This window comes from Elephas maximus, chromosome 5 (genome assembly GCF_024166365.1).
Source record: "Elephas maximus indicus isolate mEleMax1 chromosome 5, mEleMax1 primary haplotype, whole genome shotgun sequence".
NCBI classification, from domain to species: domain Eukaryota; kingdom Metazoa; phylum Chordata; class Mammalia; order Proboscidea; family Elephantidae; genus Elephas; species Elephas maximus.
Genome location: NC_064823.1, coordinates 76,957,382 through 76,977,641, shown reverse-complemented (window position 1 = coordinate 76,977,641; position 20,260 = coordinate 76,957,382). Strand labels below are relative to the sequence as shown.

The 20,260-nt window shown below is 35.6% G+C and overlaps 1 protein-coding gene across 2 annotated transcripts in view; it reads right to left on the bottom strand.

The window, feature by feature from the left end:
* The window catches only part of ANTXR2 (ANTXR cell adhesion molecule 2), a 168,970-nt gene that overhangs the window by 43,265 nt on the left and 105,445 nt on the right, over nucleotides 1-20,260 (bottom strand). The window contains exons 15-16 of one of the 2 annotated variants that reach the window (XR_007517646.1): nucleotides 16,963-17,130; nucleotides 6,704-14,902 (exon numbers count right to left, since the gene is read on the bottom strand). Coding sequence is in view for 1 of the 2 variants with exons in the window: in XM_049885923.1 (XP_049741880.1) it covers nucleotides 14,822-14,902; nucleotides 16,963-17,130 (249 nt within the window). In the remaining variant the exon portion in view is untranslated. The remainder of the gene's footprint in view (nucleotides 1-6,703; nucleotides 14,903-16,962; nucleotides 17,131-20,260) is intronic. The other variant, XM_049885923.1, reaches the window with a different exon arrangement.

Genomic DNA, 20,260 nt, shown 5'->3' with positions numbered 1-20,260 from the left:
ATTCAGGATTTTGTCTATTTATAAATCATAGCTAAAATATACTTTTATTTAATTGCTCAATGGTAATTCTATGACAATCCTAAAATAAGAATAAACTTATGATCAAACCATTGTCTTTAGAAGTTATGTTTAAAAGCATTCAGAGCATAGAGGTCAACCTAAATGGTATTTTTCATCTGTAGGGAAAAAGTCCACTTAATAAAAAGGAGTGTAGTTAGCTGGGTTCAATCAGTGTGACTGATTTTCATTTAACATTTGACCACTTTAGTTAGCCCAAGTTAGAGAATCAATTTTAGAGTGACCCAATGGGAGGGCAGTTTCATGTATCTATATATATTTAATGACAGAAACACATTAGTACTCCATTGCTTATAGCAGAATTAAATAAAAGAAAGCTTATATTAGTTATACTGCAGTTGTGACACAACACAGCAAAATGCAGCATATCAAAATGGCAGTGGGGATACTCCAATATCACATATTACTATCTTATCTTTTTTTGAAAGAAGAAAAGCAACAAGAAATAGATAAGCCTTATAAAGACAAAAAACCTGGTATGAAATTTAAATCTACTGCTCTCAAATCCATGTTCTCTTTACTTTCTTCTATATGCTGCTATTTCCATCTATTTTAAAGCATACGAGTAGCAAAATGGAAACCCTGGTGGCGTAATGGTTAAGTGCTACAACTGCTAACCAAATGGTCAGCAGTTTGAATCCACCAGCTGTTCCCTGGAAACTCTATGAGGCAGTTCTACTCTATCCCACAGGGTTGCTATGAGTCAGAATCGACTCAATGGCAATGGGTAGTAGCAAAATATCCATTACTAATTTATAACCCTGATATTGTTATAGTCAATCACAACATGTCTCAAAACATCCTGAGGAATATATGACATTTTTTTGTTCTCATTAGCAACTTGTACAATGTTTAAGCATATTTTTATCAATGGCCACACAAAATGTTTAACTACTAAAAAATACATATAAATATAAACAGATGTGTCAGCAATAAACCAGACTTTCTATCTACATGCATTCTTTCATTCATCAATGATAGGCACTATATAAGAATTGGTCTCAAAACTGAAATTTTAGTATTTCTTAATGTGTATAATAACCCTAACGTTATTGACAGGGAGAAGAATAAAATACATTACTGCAAAATGTTAGCATAGTATCATAGAGTACTCAGTGAACTATAAATAAATAAAAGCTTGAGTTTGAATCTGTCAGAAAGGTAACCCCAGGAAATCTCTTGACATCTCTGGGTTTCATTCCTTATCTTTAAAATGGGATCAATATGACGCCTAACTCCCAACATTAAGACAAAAATAAGATGATAACATTACTGAAAGTGCCTAAAGGAGCCCTAATGGAGCAATGGTTAAGCACTCAGCTGCTAACCAAAAGGCTCGCAGCTCGAACCCACCCAGCAGTGCTGCAAGAGAAAGACCTGGCAATCTGCTTCCATAAAGACTATAGACAAGAAAACCCTGCGGGGCAGTTCTACTGTCACAGGGTGTCACTAGGAGTCAGAATTGACTGGACAGCATCCAACAACAACAAGACAAGTTGGTGCTCAATAATTATTGGCTGAATGTGAGTTCTAAATTTTTTCTTATGAGAAGAAAAGTGTCCCTTCTTTCCTGAAATTATGAGTGTCCTCAAAAACTAACATGTACTGCTGCCTTCATTAGACACACAGATACACACAGGAACATACATGAATGCATACATGCATGGATGCACATAAACAGATCCATACTGAAAGATCTGAGCTTCAGTATTCTATCTGAATACTCATAAGAAGGAAGAAGACTGGTCAAAAAAAAAATAATAATATATATATATATATATATACAGAGAGAGAGTCATGAATCACTAACTCCTTTTTAGCTAATGTTGGTATTTTTTTTTAAAAAGGAATTTCTATTGGGAAAAAAATTGTTATTTTATTCAATAAATGACCTGAGCATTTGAAAATCCACCAGATCTGCTATGTCATAATTTTTATATGATTCCTTTTTTGATCCAAAACGAAAGACTACACACAAAGATTGAAAGAAACAGCGATACAGGGCTAAGCTATACAGAACACATACTATCCGAACTCTTGTCTCAAATTTATTTGTGAATCTTCCAAGAACCTAAATGTAATTTCCTTTGGAGCTTCTTATTCCCCAGCTCAAAACCTTTAATGGCTCTCCGCTGCATAGAAATTAAAATCTAAACATTTGACAATTGCAGATTTTTACACTGCCTCTTCAATAAGTTACTATGTATAAAAGTACATAAATACAAATAGACAGACAAAATTTTATTTTTATGTTTTTCCTATTTATGTTTAAGTGAATCATAAAAGGAAGAAAATACTGTGGCAAAGACAAAATATAAAAATATAACATATCTCAAACCAAACTTGTGATTTAAAATTTGCAAACCATTTAATAAAATCCAGGCTACTCACTGTATCTTGCTACTGAAATTCGATTCACAGTCATCAAAAGATACACATGTAAAAACTAAATTTAGTGTGCTGTGCGTTTTAATAGGAGACCTTTTCTTTTGATTTTGTCCAAATATGTGGCAAGTATGAGATATAATCCCAAAATTATGTTTCTGAAGTTCTGAGCCTTATCTATTTCTTCAAGATTTTTCCTTGAAGAATTACAAGCCTTTCTTCAGTAGACAAAATATTCATAATACATAGTTGCTCTTTCGCATTAAAAAGTATTACAAAATAGTAAGATAGATTTAATGATGAAGGGGCCTGACAAATGAGTGAAACAGCCGTAGGAGAAAAAAAAAAAAGAGGTCTTAAGAAAAGGCTTCTTAGTCATTTCATGGTTCAATCTGTTTAACTCCAAGTGATTGGGGCTGCAGTGGTGGAATACCCTTAAACACACATAATTTTTAATTTATTATTTAAATAAAAACTTCATTTTCCTATTGCCTGCAAGTTTCTATGAAAAAATAATATCTCTTCCCCATCCTTTATGTCTTTTTCCCGTTTCTACCCTTCTTTTGCTCTTTCTAACTCCGAAACTCCGCTGCTTCGACTTCACCTCATAATCGGCCATTTCCCCTTCAGTGAAGTATTTTGTATGCAGGTAAACATGAGAGTACCATTATTCAGATTTACCGCTGTAGCTATACCTAGGGATTTTATTTGGATTTATTGTTACTTGTCTATGATTCCTAACTGCCCTACAGTAACTGTCAAAAGGTGAAGGACTGAATATTAACCCAAAGAAATGTTTGAAAGATGTAAATGAAAATATTTATGTAAGATAAACACATACACACACGCTTTCTCTCTTCTCTCCCTCCTAAGCATCTTATCTCATAAAAGAGCATCTGATGTCAAAGCATGAACAGTGTATTAAGGACTTAACTTCATTATTAATAATTCAGATATAAAACTCTTGGCAATTAATTAAGATTAATGACAGAAGTCATCCCTCTTCCCCAGCGTAACACCTTCTCACATCTCTTCAATTTTCATTTCATCAACCCTTCCTTGCTCATTTCAGGCTGTTAAAACTCGAAGTCCTGAAACTTTGATCCTGTTATCTTTGGCATTTCGTATCTGAGATTAACAAAGTAGACATTAGCAAATTTACAACCAACCTCTCAGACAGCTGCCCTGCTTTAAGCAGTTAATGGAAAAGGAACTAATCTAGTTAAGAGCATAGGACTAGTTCATAAATCTGCACTTGGAGAACTGTTAAAGCTATCACACCTCTTTTGGAGAGTAGAAACTGAATTAAATTGTCAGCTCTCTTCTCACTGTTTGTTGGGAAGAGCCAGCGTGAGCCACACATAGGCCTGCACAGCAGATAACTACTTGAGTGTTCGACATTATAATGTATGATTTGGTTGGGACGAATACAGACGACAAGAATTTCAACCACTAAAAACTTATCTTGGATCAAATACATAACAAAGATCAAATCTGTTTCAGAAAAAAATGCAAGTGCCAGCAAGGGGATAATAACCACGTCCTGATAAAAAAGTGGATTAATAAAAATTACAAACCTTCTTCTATTAAGAATTCGACCTAAAGGGAAATAATTGTGTCATGCTTATATAACTTAGAAAATATCCAATAGATTTAATTATAATGCAAAATTAATTACCACACAAAAATGACAAATGTTAGCTCCATATAAATAACACTTTTCTATATCAGCATCCCTAACGATAACTTTATAAATAATAATTCACATTTCAGAATTGCTCTAATGCCTTAATTATCTTGGGTTGAAGGGAAAAGTCAAGAAGGTAAAAGCGTAAGTCATGAAACAGAAACTTCTAAACTCTAGAAAGTCAAAATGATGTATCTCTTAAGAATCACTATGGTCTGATGCATGTATTCAACCATAACCAAAACCATAGGGTGGATTCAAACCGCTGACCTTTTGGTTAGCAGCCCAGCTCTTAACCAGGGCTCTCTCTCTCTCTTTCTTGCTACATATATATATACACACACACACATAAAAACAAACAGAAAAAGCAAACTCTTTGCCATCAAGTCAATTCCTAATCACGGTGACCCTATAGGACACAGTAGAACTGCCCCATAGGGTTTCCCAGGATCAGCTGGTGGATTTGAACTGCCGACCTTTTAGTTGGCAGCCACAGCTCTCAACCACTGTGCCACCAGGGCTCCGTTGAGTCAATTCTGACTCATAGCAACCCTACAGGACATAGTAGAACTGCTCTACAGGGTTTCCAAGGAGCAGTTGGTGGATTCGAACTGCTGACCTCTTTTGGTTAACAGCACGACGTAGCTCTGAACTACTGCACCACCAAGGCTCCATATATATATATATACACACACATATATACATGCATATATATGCACACACATACTCATAAATCAGTCAGTGAGACTAGTAATAACGCTACATTCATATGCAGGTTGTTCTAGAAAAATTTGTATCTTTCAAGTATGCATTTAAAAAAAAGTAAATACTTCTACTAATTTAAACACATTACCCTGGTGTATTTTAACAATGCCCTAAAATATAAAGACAAGGGATAATAAGAAAGCTACTAATAGTGACATAAAGGCTAATAGAGTCTAATGGTATATTTTCCCAGTGTTGCCGCATTATAATTGGCCTAAAGGATAATATCAAATTTTGGATCTTACAGAAATAGAACTTAAACAATCAATTTACCATTTTAAAACACTTTGGTATTTTTCTCTACTCTCATTTTAGTATAAAAAAAGGAAAAGTCTGAAAGTATCAGGGGCAAATTGGGTACAATAGGCCTTACTCAATTAGGCTAGAAAAGGGGGTTTTATCACAATCCCTAAAATCTAGTACAGGGTTCACGTAGATAACACAAAATATTTAGATATTTAAAGACTACGACATCTAATTTAAATATACATATAACTAAAATATAAATATTTAAAATATATATGTATATAACTAAAATATAAATATTTAGAACCTAAAAAATAAGTTTTAAGAATGCAGTCATGAACGGCATAATTCCAAGTACTGAAAATGAAAGAGTGGAAAAAAATACCAAAATGTTGGTATTTGAGTATGGTCAAGAATGGGCTTTTTTATTTTAAGCAGCTACCATTAATTGTGGAGCCCTAGTGGCACAGTGGTTAAGAGCTTGGCTGCTAACCATAAAGGTCAGCAGTTGGAATCTACCAGCTGCTCCTCAGAAGCCCTATGGGGCAATTCTACTCTGTCCTATAGGGTCGCTATGAGTTGAAATTGACTCGATGCCAAAGGGTTTTATTCTTTACCATCGATTGTTCAAAAAAATGAAAATTATATCTGCACAATTAACAAAAGTTCTTTGAACATAATAAATCTAGCATAATTAAAAACTCACTATGTATTTATATTATCACACCACTGACTGAGGAAAACTTTGCCACACTAGTGTCTCTCCCCAGGCCATTGCTCCCTTGCTACCACTGCTCCAAACCATACCTTTGAGTCAGCATCTTGCCATTATCTCAAAGTGCTCTCGTGTAGCTATTTCATTGGGTAAGGGAGTCTAAGTTTTATGAATGATAATAATTTCATTATCATCGTATCTTTATTATGTTACAATACCTTGGAGCTCTTACATATTAAGCTAATATTTAACCAATTCTGTTATGTCATATGGAAGCCCTGGTTGTACAGTGGTTAGAGCACAGATACTAACCCAAAGGTCGGCGGTTCAAAGGAACCAGCTGCTCCTTGGAAACCCTATATGGTCACTATAGGTCGAAATCTACTCAACGGCAGTGGGCTTGGTTTGGGTTTTTTTTTAATTATGTCATATACATGTGTGCACAATTATGAGTTTTCGCAATATTCCCAGTGAAAACTCGAACAGATTCTTGACTTTTTTTTTTTTTTGGCTGAGTCCAGGTGGTGGTGGGAGGAATCCCAACAAAAGAGAAATGCTTGCTTTAACATGAAATTTTTACTTTTTTGATTTATGTTTTTTTAAGTATCTAAATATTGGTCTGAAGCCTCTATAAACAGGAAGCAAATTAAAGTCAATGCCATTTTTAAAATTTTGCTTTCCTACAAAAATTGCATGCATCTGAAAAGATAGAATTTCATGAACGTGTTATAAGAAACCCTATAAGTTTTTTAAAAACAAACAGTGATGCACTTTGCAGGTGTTACTAGGAATCATCCCTTGCAGTATATAAATTTATGCCTGCTTACTGGTGAACGTAGAGCTGCAGTCTGAAGGTTAACATAACCTCAATTACAGCCAAGAAGCTCCTTGGAGATTTAATTGGTTTGTGGAACAACTCCAAAACTCGTGCCGTGCTTTCTTCTTCCTTTCCCTTTCTGTTTCTCTAACACTCTCTTTTCAAATAAAAAGAAGAACTTATGGTTATGCATCATTTATAAATTACCTTGTTACTGCAAAAACAAAACACTGCTTTGAAAACCAAACAAACTCCTGCAGTGGACTCCCGCTCATCTGATGGAAGCCCTTCAAAAGAGTCCATGGTTTAAGGGAGGTTGTTTATGTGGAGACTCCGATCTGTACCTGCTGTCCCCTGTCACTCCCCGGAAACTTGGCGGCAGATGTTGCAGCGTTAAGTTGTCTCTGAAGTGGCTTTCAGTCCTCGTCTCCCCACCGCAACGGAGTCAAACTACATTAGATCTCTTTATTTGTGCCTAAGGCAAGTTTGGGAGCGCAGCTGTGTCCACCCCCACTCCTACCTTTGGTGTTTCAGGCCTCCAGGCAGTGAGTGCGAGACCAAAACGTTTCTGCCGCTCTCAACTACCTCCGCGGACAATCCGGCCGCTCGCTGCGGGCTGGGGAGGCCGCTGTCGCTGCTGCAAACAGATGTGGGCGACAACCTGCTAGCTTACACCTGGACGCGCGGCCCTAACCTCGCGCCGTGCGCTGAAACATTCATGAGTCGGAGGAGTTCCAGCCTTAATCAAAGGCTGTACCTGGCCTGCGTGCCGCCCGCGGACCCGGCCTCTCGGCAGGAGCCGGCGGCGCGGAAAGGTAGCCGGAGCGAGGGACAAACCAGAGAGTTCTGGGGCTGCTATGATACTTTATGCCTGAACTTCAATTACTTGATCAAGGACTTCAATTCAGCAGTGAATTCTGCAAATGAGCACGGTGCGGCCTCTGAGCAATGAAAGGCGAGCGTCTGACTTGAAATTCAGCGTGCCTAGATTTACAGAGCAATGTGCGTGACTTCGGATTTACGTATAAGTACGCTTATTTGTTTATTAAACTAAGCTCTCAAGAGGCTGAGCCTACAGTAGACGATTTATAAATATAATGACAAGAATGTTTTCTAAGGTAGAAAACACGAAGTTGGCTAAGCAGAAAAAAAAAAAAAAAAGCTATGGTATTTTGGAACCATCAGCCACAACCTGAGAGCCATTATGCTTTATTGTCTCTGAAGCAGCATAAAGTTTGCCCCACATTTTTTGTTTTTAAAGAAAGACGGCACCTATTACGTCCTTCAAAATTCAGGTATGAAAAAGCATTTCCATTTATTTCATGACAATATAGAACAAACTTACATTCATTTTTAACAACTACAAAAATTTTCCAAAATTCTTAATTTCTTGTTACTGTTGTTAGGTGCCACGAAGACGTTTGGACTCATAGGGACGCCATGTACAACAGAAGGAAACACTGCCCCTTCATGTGCCATCCTCACAACAGTTGCTATGCTTAAACACATGGTTACAGCCACTGTGTCAATCCATGTCATTGAGCGTCTTCCTCTTTTTCAAAGACCCTCTAGCAAGCCTGACATCCTTCTTTAGGAACAGATTCCTCCTGACAACATGTCCAAAGTATGTGAGATCAAGTCTCACCATCCTTGCTTCTAAGGAGCATTCTGGTTGTACTTCTTCCAAGACAGACTTGTTCATTCTTTTGGCAGTCCATGGTACATTCATTATTCTTCTCCAACACCACAATTCAAAGGCGTCAGTTCTTCTTCAGTCTTATTCATCGTCCAGCTTTCACATGCATGTGAGGCGATTGAAAACACCATGGCTTGGGTCAGGCGCACCTTAGTCTTCAAGGTGACATCTTTGCTTTTCAACACTTGAAAGAGGTCCTTTGCAGCAGAGTTGCCCAATGCAATGTGTCTTTTGATTTCTTGACCGCTACTTCCATGGGTGCTGATTGTGGATCCAAGTAAAATGAAATCCTTGACAACTTCTATCTGTTCTCCATTTACCATGATGTTGTTTATTGGTCCAGTTGTGAGGATTTTTGTTTTCCTTATATTGAGGTGTAATTCATACTGAAGGCTGTGGTCTTTGATCTTCACCAGTAAGTGCTTCAAGTCCTCTTCACTTTCAGCAAGCAAGGTTGTGTCATCTGCATAATGCAGGTTGTTAACGAGTTTTCCTCCAATCCTGATGACCTGTTCTTCATATAGTTCAGGTTCTCAGATTATTTGCTCAGCATACAGATTGAATAGGTATGGTGAAAGCGTACAACCCTGACACACACCTTTCCTGACTTTAAACCACACAGTATTCCCTTGCCTCTTGATCTATGTACAGGTTCCTCATGAGCACAATTAAGTGTTCTGGAATTCCCATTCTTCACAACGTTATCCATAATTTGTTATGATCCACACAGTCGGATGCCTTTGCATAGTCAATAAAACACAGGTAAACATCCTTCTGGTATTCTCTGCTTTCAGCCAGGATCCATCTGACATCAGCAATGATATCCCTGGTTCCATGACCTCTTCTGAACCCAGCTTGAACTTCTGGGAGTTCCCTTCAGTATACTGCTGCCGCTGCTTTTGAATGATCTTCAGCAAAATTTTACTTGCGTGTGATAACTTTTCTTAGGAATAGGCATAAATATAGGTCTCTTCCAGTCAGTTGGTTGGGTAGTTGTCTTCCAAATTTCTTGGCATAGATGAGTAAGTACTTCCAGCATTGTATCTGTTTGTTGAAACATCTCAAATGGTATTCCATCAATTCCTGGAGCCTTGCTTTTCGCCAGTGCCTTCAGTACCATTGGTTCCTGCTCATATGGCACCTCCTAAAATGGCTGAACATCAACCAATTGTTTTTAGTACAGTGACTCTGTGTATTCCTTCCATTTTCTTTTGATGCTTCCTGAGGCATTTAATATTTTCCCCATAGAATCCTTCAATATTGCAACTCGAGGCTTGAATTTTTTCTTCAGTTCTTTCAGCTTGAGAAATGCAGAGTGTGTTTTTCCCCTTTGGTTTCCCAAAAGCAATGTACAAATTGCTTTATAATCACATGTACCTATGCACACATACATACACACACACATCTTCTATACCATGATGCAAATACTTCATAAGAAGCATAATCATCAGTAAATATATACATGTATATATATACACGTACCTTTATGAGTACAGGAAAGTAGAAAAATATTTCCAAAACATATTTATCAATTTACATATCGACACAAAAATTTCTTTCAAAAGAAATGGCCTTGGAGAGCAAGTAACATTTGTTCTAATGAATTATTTGCTATGCACAGACACATCTTTTTAGAGGGAACCAATGTCTCTAATCTAAGCTAATAACACTATTAACAAATTTCCTAAAATGTAATGAAAAAATTTAATAGGGAAAATAGATTTCTTGGGAGATATATTAAACTACCTCAAAGGACAATTAACATCTGTTACGGATTGAATTGTGTCCCCCAAAAGTATGTGCTATAAATCCTAACCCCTATACCTGTGGATAGGAAACCCTGGTGGCATAGTGGTTAAGTGCTACAGCTGTTAACCAAAAGGTCAGAAGTTCAAATTCACCAGGCCCTCCTTGGAAACTCTATGGGGCAGTTCTACTCTGTCCTACAGCGTCAGTATGAGTTGGAATCAACTGGAGGGCAAGGGTATACCTGTGATTATACTGTAATCACATTTGGGAAAGGATTTCTTTGTTATGTTAATGAGACAGTATTAGTGTAGGGTATGTCTTAAGCCAATTTGTTCTGAAATATAAAAGAAATTAAACAAGCATGTGAGCAAGCAGAGATGGCGGAAGAGAGATGCCAAGCTACATGAAGTTCGCCCAGGAACAGAGCTCAAAAGAGACAAGGGCCTTCCTCCAGAACTGATAGAGACAGAATACCTTCCCCTAGAGCCAGCACCGTGAATTCAGACTTCTAGCCTCCTAAACTGTGAGAAAATAAATTTCTATTTATTAAAGCCACCCACTTGTAGTATTTCTGTTATAGCAGCATTAAGACAACAACTCTAATATAAATATATGAAAATTTTTGTAAGTTAGCCTGAGTTCACTGTTTAACTTAATCAAGTATATGATTGGTTTCAGGGGAATAAGAGTGCAAAAGACCACATTTACCCTCCTTTTAAGGGTAGCTATGAGTCAGAATCTACTCAGCAGCAGTGGATTTGAGTTTTGTTCTGTAGACATGAGTTGGAATCAACTCAACAGCAACCAACAACAAAGTTGTGGAGCCCAGCTGCAGGGGACTGTGGTGATCTAAAGCTACCAAGAGAACTTCAGGACTAGTTTCTCTCATCCAGTGACTATGCTCTGACATTCCTTGAAAGGAGCCTTGGTGGCACAGTGGTTAAACGTTCAGCTGCTAACCAAAAGGTAGACAGTTTGAATCCACCAGCTGCTCCTCAGAAGCCCTACGAGGCAGTTCTAGTCTGTCCTATAGTGTCGCTTTGAGCCAGAATTGACTCAACAGCAATGGGTTTGGTTTTTTCTTTTGTTTTTTGTTTCGTTTCTACCTTGAAAATTAAACACACACACACACATATACAATCAATTTCAATTCATCTCCGCTTTCTTTAAGCAAGTATATATGATATATACATAGATATCAGATATATATATATATACATATTTATATATATATATATATATATGAGGAATGAATGAAAAAGGGAGGAAGAGGAAGGAACAAAACATTCTAAAGGCAGTGCAACCAGAATAGTGTGATGATTTTCTAAAATACAGTGTAACCATATAGAAGTATGGGAACCCTTCACTTGCCTTAATAACTATAGAAAGCTAATTCTGCTAACATATTGAAATAAATCTTGATGCATAATTCTATCTTTAATCTTTGGTAAACATGGGTTATAGTTATATATGTGTGGCAGATGAGAGTTTATACTGAAATCAGTTCCAACAAATAAGCAAGACCTGGTTGGTAACGTATGTTGACAGAAACCCAAATATTCATAATAATTTTTCTGGAAACATGGAAAATGCAAAGAAGGAAAATGAAAAAGTAGCAAAGATTTCTCAAGTTATCTAAAGGGAAGAGGTTATATACTGATAAGTATAGACTTGACATCAAACCCCGGTCTAAAAAATGTTAAATATTTTATAAAAGTGCAAGGACCATTAGGAAGAAACATAGGTGGAAAAGTGCAAATCATGTCATGTGTACCTTATTTTCCTGATCAAAAAATATTGCATGGTTGGTTTGATCAGATAGAAGAATACAAAATATATATATTATAGTTTAATTTTAGCAATGAATTTGGCAAAATTTATTAAATATTCTTGTGAGTAAGATGGTAAAGTGAGGTTGTGCTGTGGGCAGGTTCCTAACTTTACCACAGTAGTGTCACTTAACTGAGGTGTGTCAACCTGTGGGCAAAGCCTCTCATGCAGTGCCACACTGAGGTTTTAACAGTGGCTTGAGATAAGTGACAAAAATTTGCAGGTGAGAAAATGCTGAAAGCAATTCAGCTAAAAAGAATAGGTATTATAATAAAATATTAAGTCAGACTGCATCAGGCACACATAGAATCAGATACATATTTGATGGGAAAAAATCAATTAATTGATCCAATAGCTGACACATAATAAAGGTTTACTATCTTTTACCTATATCTCTGAAATCCAAAATCTTTGAAAACTGAATGTTATGTCCTAAGTTTGGGACAAGAATTCATTTGGAAGCAAAACCTAACCTGAATTAATTTGAGACTACTTATAGTCTCTATATATTCACTCGTAATAATTAATATTTCTGTAGCAAAATGTCTGAGTGATGTGACTATGAGATGCTGCTTCACATAATATATAACATATGGACTATATCACATTCCTACAATATGAAAAACTCTGAATTTGAAACAATTTGACCTTAAGAGTTAGAACAAAAGGCTTTGCAAATATATGAGTCAAAAGTATAACCAAGTTACTAAAAAGCAAAGCAAATTTTGGGCAAGAGTGGAAGCAATTATTCTTGAATCATGGAAAAATAATAATTTAACTACTCAGAGAACATGTGGAATATTCTAGTACTATAAATGAACGTTAAATTTTCTTTCTAAAATATGTTAGGCATTAGATAAATATTTGTTGAATGAATGAATGAGTATAATGCATCATTAAAAGTAAACCAATAGATCAAATTATCCAAACACAAAGATATCCTCTATTCCTGATCGATCTTTCTGATTTTAAATCACCCTGCCCTCCCCTCTACCCCCAGACTATCTAGCAATCAGCTGCTTCTGTGACTGTGCTCATGATGCTTCATCTTCGGAAATGCTCATTCCACCTAACACCAGCTGTTGAAATCCTATCCATTTTGAAAGGTTCAGATAAAATGCGTGTATCTTGAATTAGGCTTTCACTAATTCCTCTTGAGAGAGTTAACCTCTCTTCCTCTATGCACTTAAGAGTACTTAGCTCTAATACAGCCCAGATCACATTACAGAATAATTTATGTATTTGTCTGGTTTCCCTTAAGAGCAAGGGCTACTGTTTGTATCCGCCCGTCAGTAGTACTTGATGACATTACTTGTGCACATTTGTAATAAAAAACTTATTGAATTGAATCAGAATTAATAGAAATGATGAAAAGCTAAACATTAACTTTGAATCATGATAGCTAAAAATATATATGAAGTATTGGCATGAGAGCAGAAACCAATGGTCTGCTTTTGCTGGCTAGTGCATCTTTAGTGCTAGTACCACCCAGTGCTTAATAAGGTGAAAATGATTGAACAAATGAACTAGTGTCTAACCTGAGGGAGAAAATAAACCTAAAACGATATGTGAAAACAATTTTAAAATACATGAAGTGAAGGTCTAGCACACTGAAGAGGAAGTAGACTGGTTATATTTTTTCCAGAAACAGAACTCCAGGTCCAGAAACAGAACTCCTGATCATTTTTAAATTTAAACTAAGGCACAAATTTAAACATGAGAACTTCCTGTTAACCAGAGTGGTCTGGTAATGAAAGAGGCTGCTTCATAAGCCAGTTAGTTGTCTCTACTTTTGGTCCTAAGAGGGTAAATGATGATCTATTAAGAATATTCCAGGAAGATGTTCTTATATTGGATTTCCTAAATAGTTGAACTCAGAAGTTATTAAAATTCCCTCCATCTCATAGAACTAAAATTTTAGGATATAGGCCCTTTGGTGTTTTAACCACCAAGCCAGAACTTTATAATACTAAATAACTTAGTTTGTTATGATAAGATAAATTTTAATTTCATCAATTATTTCATCCTTTAAAAAACAGCCTACCATACCTAAATAAACATAAAGGCCTCTTAAATTGAAAAATGATGTTTACTGTCTTGTTAATACAGAATGATGATCATGTTCACTCAAGGAAATAATCCTATATTACGAACCACATTGTGTCTCTCAACCAATACTACCCAATGATACATAAGAAAAGGTTTTAAACACTTTTTTTCTTAGATTGATACAATAGGAAATAGTGCTAATACATTATGGAAATTATAACATTTCTAAAAACAAACAAGCCTCAAATAGGTTTCCTTGGTGGGAAAAAAATACATATACATATCACCATCACAGACTTTTGTAGTTCTTTGTAACTGTGAAAAAACTTTCATATATTCAGAAAATTACATTACAGCAATTGTTGGAGAAAGGGAAATAGATATTTATACCTAAAAAAACTGAGGTTCTGAGGCATTTTCCTTAGGCCTCATTGCTAGTATATGCTAGAGAAAGACTTCAACTATTAACTTCTAGACTGTCCTTCCCACTGGGTAAGACCTCAGAACGTAATGTCTTCTAAGTCAAAGGTCAAAGTAATGAGTGTGTTTATTAACGTATGAGTACAAATGACCATAATTGGTTTGTATTCCTTGAAAAAGGACTGGTGTTAAACCATAACTTGAGGATGCATTCCAACAAAAGATAATTTAATAAGCAGCCCATGTAATAGAAATTTGAGTAGAAAAAAGTAATTCCTTCCTCAAGTGTAGTAAGGGCTTTAAATTATTTTTTATTATTATTTCACTACTTCAGTATATTGACCAAGACTCAGTTTTTTTCCTAGCACATGCTCACATACAAACCTCATCTCCTTCCTGAGGTCGCATCAAGGAGACACGGTCATACTGCCGCCGCAACAAAGCCCAGAGTGCATCAAGACGCCCCTAAAGAGAAAGGTAACTTGTAAATTTCCAGGGAATGGACTCATCCTGAAGAAATGAAGAACTGAAATAAAGAAGGTAAAGCCTTATTCTCTATCTTTGTCGTTTTTTAAATTAAACTACAATCAACAGATAAATACCTGGATGTTCTTATTGTCAGGAAAGTATTCTGTTGTTTGAATATAAAATGAATGTCTGCTATTTGATCAAACCTTACTTTTATTGAATCTTATTTTTCCACCTTTTTTAATTTTGAATTTATTTGTGTCTGTGAATCTTTTTTTTCCCTTTGCTGGTAATTTTTTTCTATTTGAAAAATTTTCCCAAAGTTGAGTTGATAAGGGGTGACATGAAACAGGAACTCTCAAACACCTCCAGTGAGAATTAAAATTGATTCAACATTTTTGGTAAACAGTTTGGTGATATTTATCAAGAGCTTTAAAAAGGTCCATGCCTCTTGGGCTCTATAATTCCATTTCTTGGAATACAGACCAGAAAAAACAAAAAAAATCCAATATGCAACTACTAGTACAATCTTGACTTCCTGGTATCCAAACCTTACTCAAAGTCTTCTTTCAAAAAATTATAGTTATGGATGTTTACTTAGTTCATCCATTTCTTTATATTCTAAGTATTATCCTTGGATCAGGTAAATAAGAGACTTATACTACACTTATTTTGGCTCCCTGTAAAACTGTTTTGTTCTGTTTTTGTTTTTTTAAATTGTGCTTTGGCATGTTGCCAGTGGTCTACATTGAGGTATAAAATTTGCTATTACATGTAATGTGAGAAGATTGATAGAGAAGAGCTTTGCTTTCCTAGATCTCCTGATCCAGGTCTTCTCTGATCTCCGTTCCAGGAAAATTTGTGCCTCAGAGAAACAGCTTTGAAGTATGTTTTTATCTCCTATAGCTATGAATCTTATAACAGATCATGTTTTCCACTTTGCTGTGGTGATACTTTTACATGCACTCCTCACTTACTGACACACCAGGTTCCAAAACTAGGGCATCATATGAAAATCAGCATTATGTGGAGGATGACCATATCACACCACATCACAAAATAGAGGATGGCTACGTCATTATATAATTGCCTAATTACATCATTACATAACTGCCAAACCAAAGAAAATCATGGCCCAACCAAGTTGACACATAACTTTAACCATTACAGCCAGCATTATTCTCACCTCATACCTCAGCATGCATTATATCATTAATGCACAAAATGATCTGATAGTATATTTTTTTACTATTGTCATAAATTGGAAATGTCAGATAACACAATAGTCAATAAGTGAAGAGTAGGTGTATATTTTTGTATTTATGTAATACATTTTATTTATAGTTAAGATGCCTCAAACACTTTATGAAATGAGAGTTAGAATGTCGTTTTTTAATAAAAAGATAAAATACGTACAAAAAGATATTTGTTGCAGTGTTATTTATAACAGGTTTCATATTGGAAATTGTATGTCCAAAAATAAGTGAATTATGTATGGCCACACAATTTATATCATGCATCCATTAACAGGATAACTAAGAGTTTATAATAACATGAGTAAATGCTTATTTATAGATTCAATATGTGAAAAAGTAGAATAAAGGAGTTGTGTATACAGTATGATCTCTACCATATAGAATATTCTTTTGAAAACTGGGAGACTATATTCATCACATTGTGAAATGATGGATAAGTATTTTTTCTTCCTTCCTGAATAAAAATAAATATTTTAACTATTACATTAAATGTTTTAATGTAATAAATTATTTTTCATATTGCCTTATTCAAGTAATAATCACATTGTTATATAATTATTAGGTGATAAAGACCATGGGGAACTCACTAATCCATGAATAACAAATATCAATTAAGATAATTCCTCATCTAAAATGACTCATTGATTTAAGTATGATCCTAAACTTCTAACTACATTCTTTAATTATCTACCCATCTCTCAATTATTTGGTCCTCCTTCAGATAGTTGGGGGAGGGGATCTAAAAAAGCTACTGTTTCTCCAGAAGTTTTATGCTCAATTGCATTAAGTTTAGACAGTTACCTTAATTGGGGTGTACCACTTTGTCTGAGGAGGCTGGTATGTGGGTTTGGACTTCGGTGGTCTATGCCTGATGGGTTCCTCTGCTTCGTCAGGAATGGTCACCACAGCATTTTTGGCTTTTTCTAGCCTTGCACCTTCCTCAGTAGATCCTTTATCACCCCAACGAACCTTTAAAAGGGACATACTGGTGTCAGACATACAGTGTCCTAGAGGAACAAACTCTTACTTAGCCTTTGGTCCTTTGGTCCACTAACCCAGAATGAAAGAAAATTGACGAAGTATAAAAAAATAGAAAACAAAAACAAGCTGCCATGGAGTGGATTCCTACTCATGACAAGCCCATGTGTTTCAGAGTAGAACTGTGCTCCATAGAGTTTTCAATGGCTAATTTTTTTGGAAGTAGATCATTAGGGCTTTTTTCTGAGGTGCCTCTGGGTGGCCTCGAAAAACCAAGTGTCTTAAACGTTTGCACCACCTAAGGACTCCTGACTAGCTATATTGATTCCAAATTCCTTTTCTTCTGAATTTAATGTTTCTCACTCCTCATCTATTTAATATTGAGATCCTAGAAAAAGAGTTCCTTCATAAATATCTGGAATCAATTAAATTTGAAGCAACTATTTCTCCATAGTTTCAAATGAATTTGTGGTTTACATAGGAAATGCATGACAGTTTGTAATTCTGTTTTCTAATTGGGTATGCTCCCTCACTAGGTAAGCAAATATCCATATATACTGATGATATTGGGAGAAATTGATGGTGATAATTAAAATTTTTTAGCAATACAATGGAAATCCTATGGATCACAACAGAACATTGTCCAACTCTGCTTGCTTTGGACACATCATCAGAAGGGATCAATTGCTAGAGAAAGACATCATATTCCTTGAAGTAGAGTGCCAACTAGGGTGAGGAAGACCCTCGGTGAGATGGGTCAGCACAACAGCATCAATAATGGATTTGAGCATGCTTGCAATTATGAATACAATGCAGGACCAAGCAATGTTACCTTCTTGGTGCCATGAGTCAAGTCAAAGTTGACTCGATGGCAGCTATCTATCTATCTACCTATGTACCAGTTTCTCATTTAATCCACACAAAAACACAATGAGACAGATACTATATCTATTTCCAGATGAGGAAACTGAGGCACGGGGAACTTAAATGATGTGCCCAAAGCCACACAGCTATTAAGTAGCAGGGCAGCGATTTGAACTTAAGCAGTCTGAAAGGGATTCATAAGTTTCAAATAGGTTTGATTTGCACAAATGTATTTCACACAAAGGAGTCAATTGTTCCTTCTAAACTTTTCATCAAGTTTGATTAAGGCAGAAATTATGACTTAATGATTTAGTCTTTGGAAATAAGATAATTACATATGATTTTTCTTTACTTTTTATATAAAGTAGCTTTCAATATTTAGCTCTTGTGTTCATCTGCATATGACTAACTGGCATATGAATTTTTCATTGAGGAAGGCAAATTTGAAAAGAAGAACTCAGGAAGACCACCAGTGTTAGAGAATCTCCTTCTCTGAAAACCCCTGACTTGGAAAACCACAGGGGCAAATGATTATTTTCTCTGTTTTGCAAGTAACAGGAATTAGGGCCAACTCTGATCCAAACTTTTTCACGTGTTGGCATGTGAATAAGATGTAATCCCTAGAAGAGGGTTTTGCCCAATCAGGTGCTGGTAGGGAAGTCCTATGAAAACCAAGGACATTTCCAAAGACCACAAAGATAAGGCAAGTGGAATTCTAAAAAGAAATAAGAAGGCCTATCCAGGGCACACAATGACTCAGCATACATTCCACAAGGGAAAAAAAAAAACTTTAAATATTTTTTAAAGCATCTTAATGACTGAATTTGTGGGCAGGGATACAGATCATCACCGTTCATAGAAAGAACTATTCACAGCTTTTTGATAAGGCTTACTTAGATGTTTTTACCTTTTTTTACTACAATTTTAAAATGGGCTTTCAACTTCAAGTGGACTCTGTTGAGTCATTAAAATGTATCTGTATCTTTCAGTCTGATCAATGGTACTAGAATGTTCTTTATGAGGTTGTTAAAATTGTTTTAAACACCATTAAACTTTTAGAGCTATGTAGTTGGCTTTCTTTCCAGAGAAATGACCTTCTCTTTCAAATCACAGTGCCTTCAATTAGATAGGAAGCCCTGGTGGAGTAGTGGTTAAGAGCTACGACTGCTAACCAAAAGGTCAGTAGTTCAAATCCACCAGGCACTCCTTGGAAACCCTATGTGGCAGTTCTACTCTGTCCTATAGGGTTGCTATGAGTCGAAATCGACTCAACAGCAATGGGTTTGGGTTTTTTTGACTCACTTAGATAAACTAAAACATACACAATTTTTAGATATACCAAAATTGATTTAAAAACTCTAAAACCAAGATACATATCCTGGAACTTGCAAAGTCTCAACTTCAAGGGAAAAATAAAGGAGATGCATAATTAAGGAAACATGCATTTCATAACTCAGAGAAGTAAATCAAAGTAGAAATAAAAGAAAATAAAATTTATGTCTATTTGGAAACAATAGATTTTAAAAAATACATATCCCGACTTAGCCTTCACAGCTGAGACAGCAGAGATAATGGTAATCATATTCTTTTTTCAACTATTACTGACACTATTGTCAGATAAAGAGTACTAAGCTAGATGAACTAGGGTTACCCTCTGAGACATTTCTAAGGAATCAACTATCAATAGACCATACTTATAGAACTATATTTGCTAAGGACCTAGAGGAAGATGATTAAATGAAGTCATTAGTGTGAGCTAATTTTTTCATTACCATCACCATGACCACCACAAACAACACAACAAACAAGTTTCACTTATTAAATCTCCAAGTTTAAACTTAGAATGATTTTAAGAGACTATGGTGTGCTTTAGATTTTCATAAAACTCTTAAATGAGATTAAATACATGTATAAATTTGAAAATGTTTTTAATTTGACCACATTGAGACAGTAAAAAGGGTGAAAGAGTAACAAGAATAGCTTGCTAAAGGGAGGCTTATCTGAATTAATATATCTGGCTTTTTATGTAAAAAAAAAAAAAAAGTGCAAACTTAATAGCTAAATTAAGCTTGATAGCTAAATTCTTCCAACTCTACTTGGCTTTCATTATTAAACAATGAAATCTCATCATTTCCAGAGTGTATTTGGATGGCTATGAGGTTGTATCATAGAGGAACAATTTCAGAATCAAGAAAAGATACAAGAACTGTTTCATGCTGAATTGGCAGAAACACACATTTGAAGTCATTAGGTATTG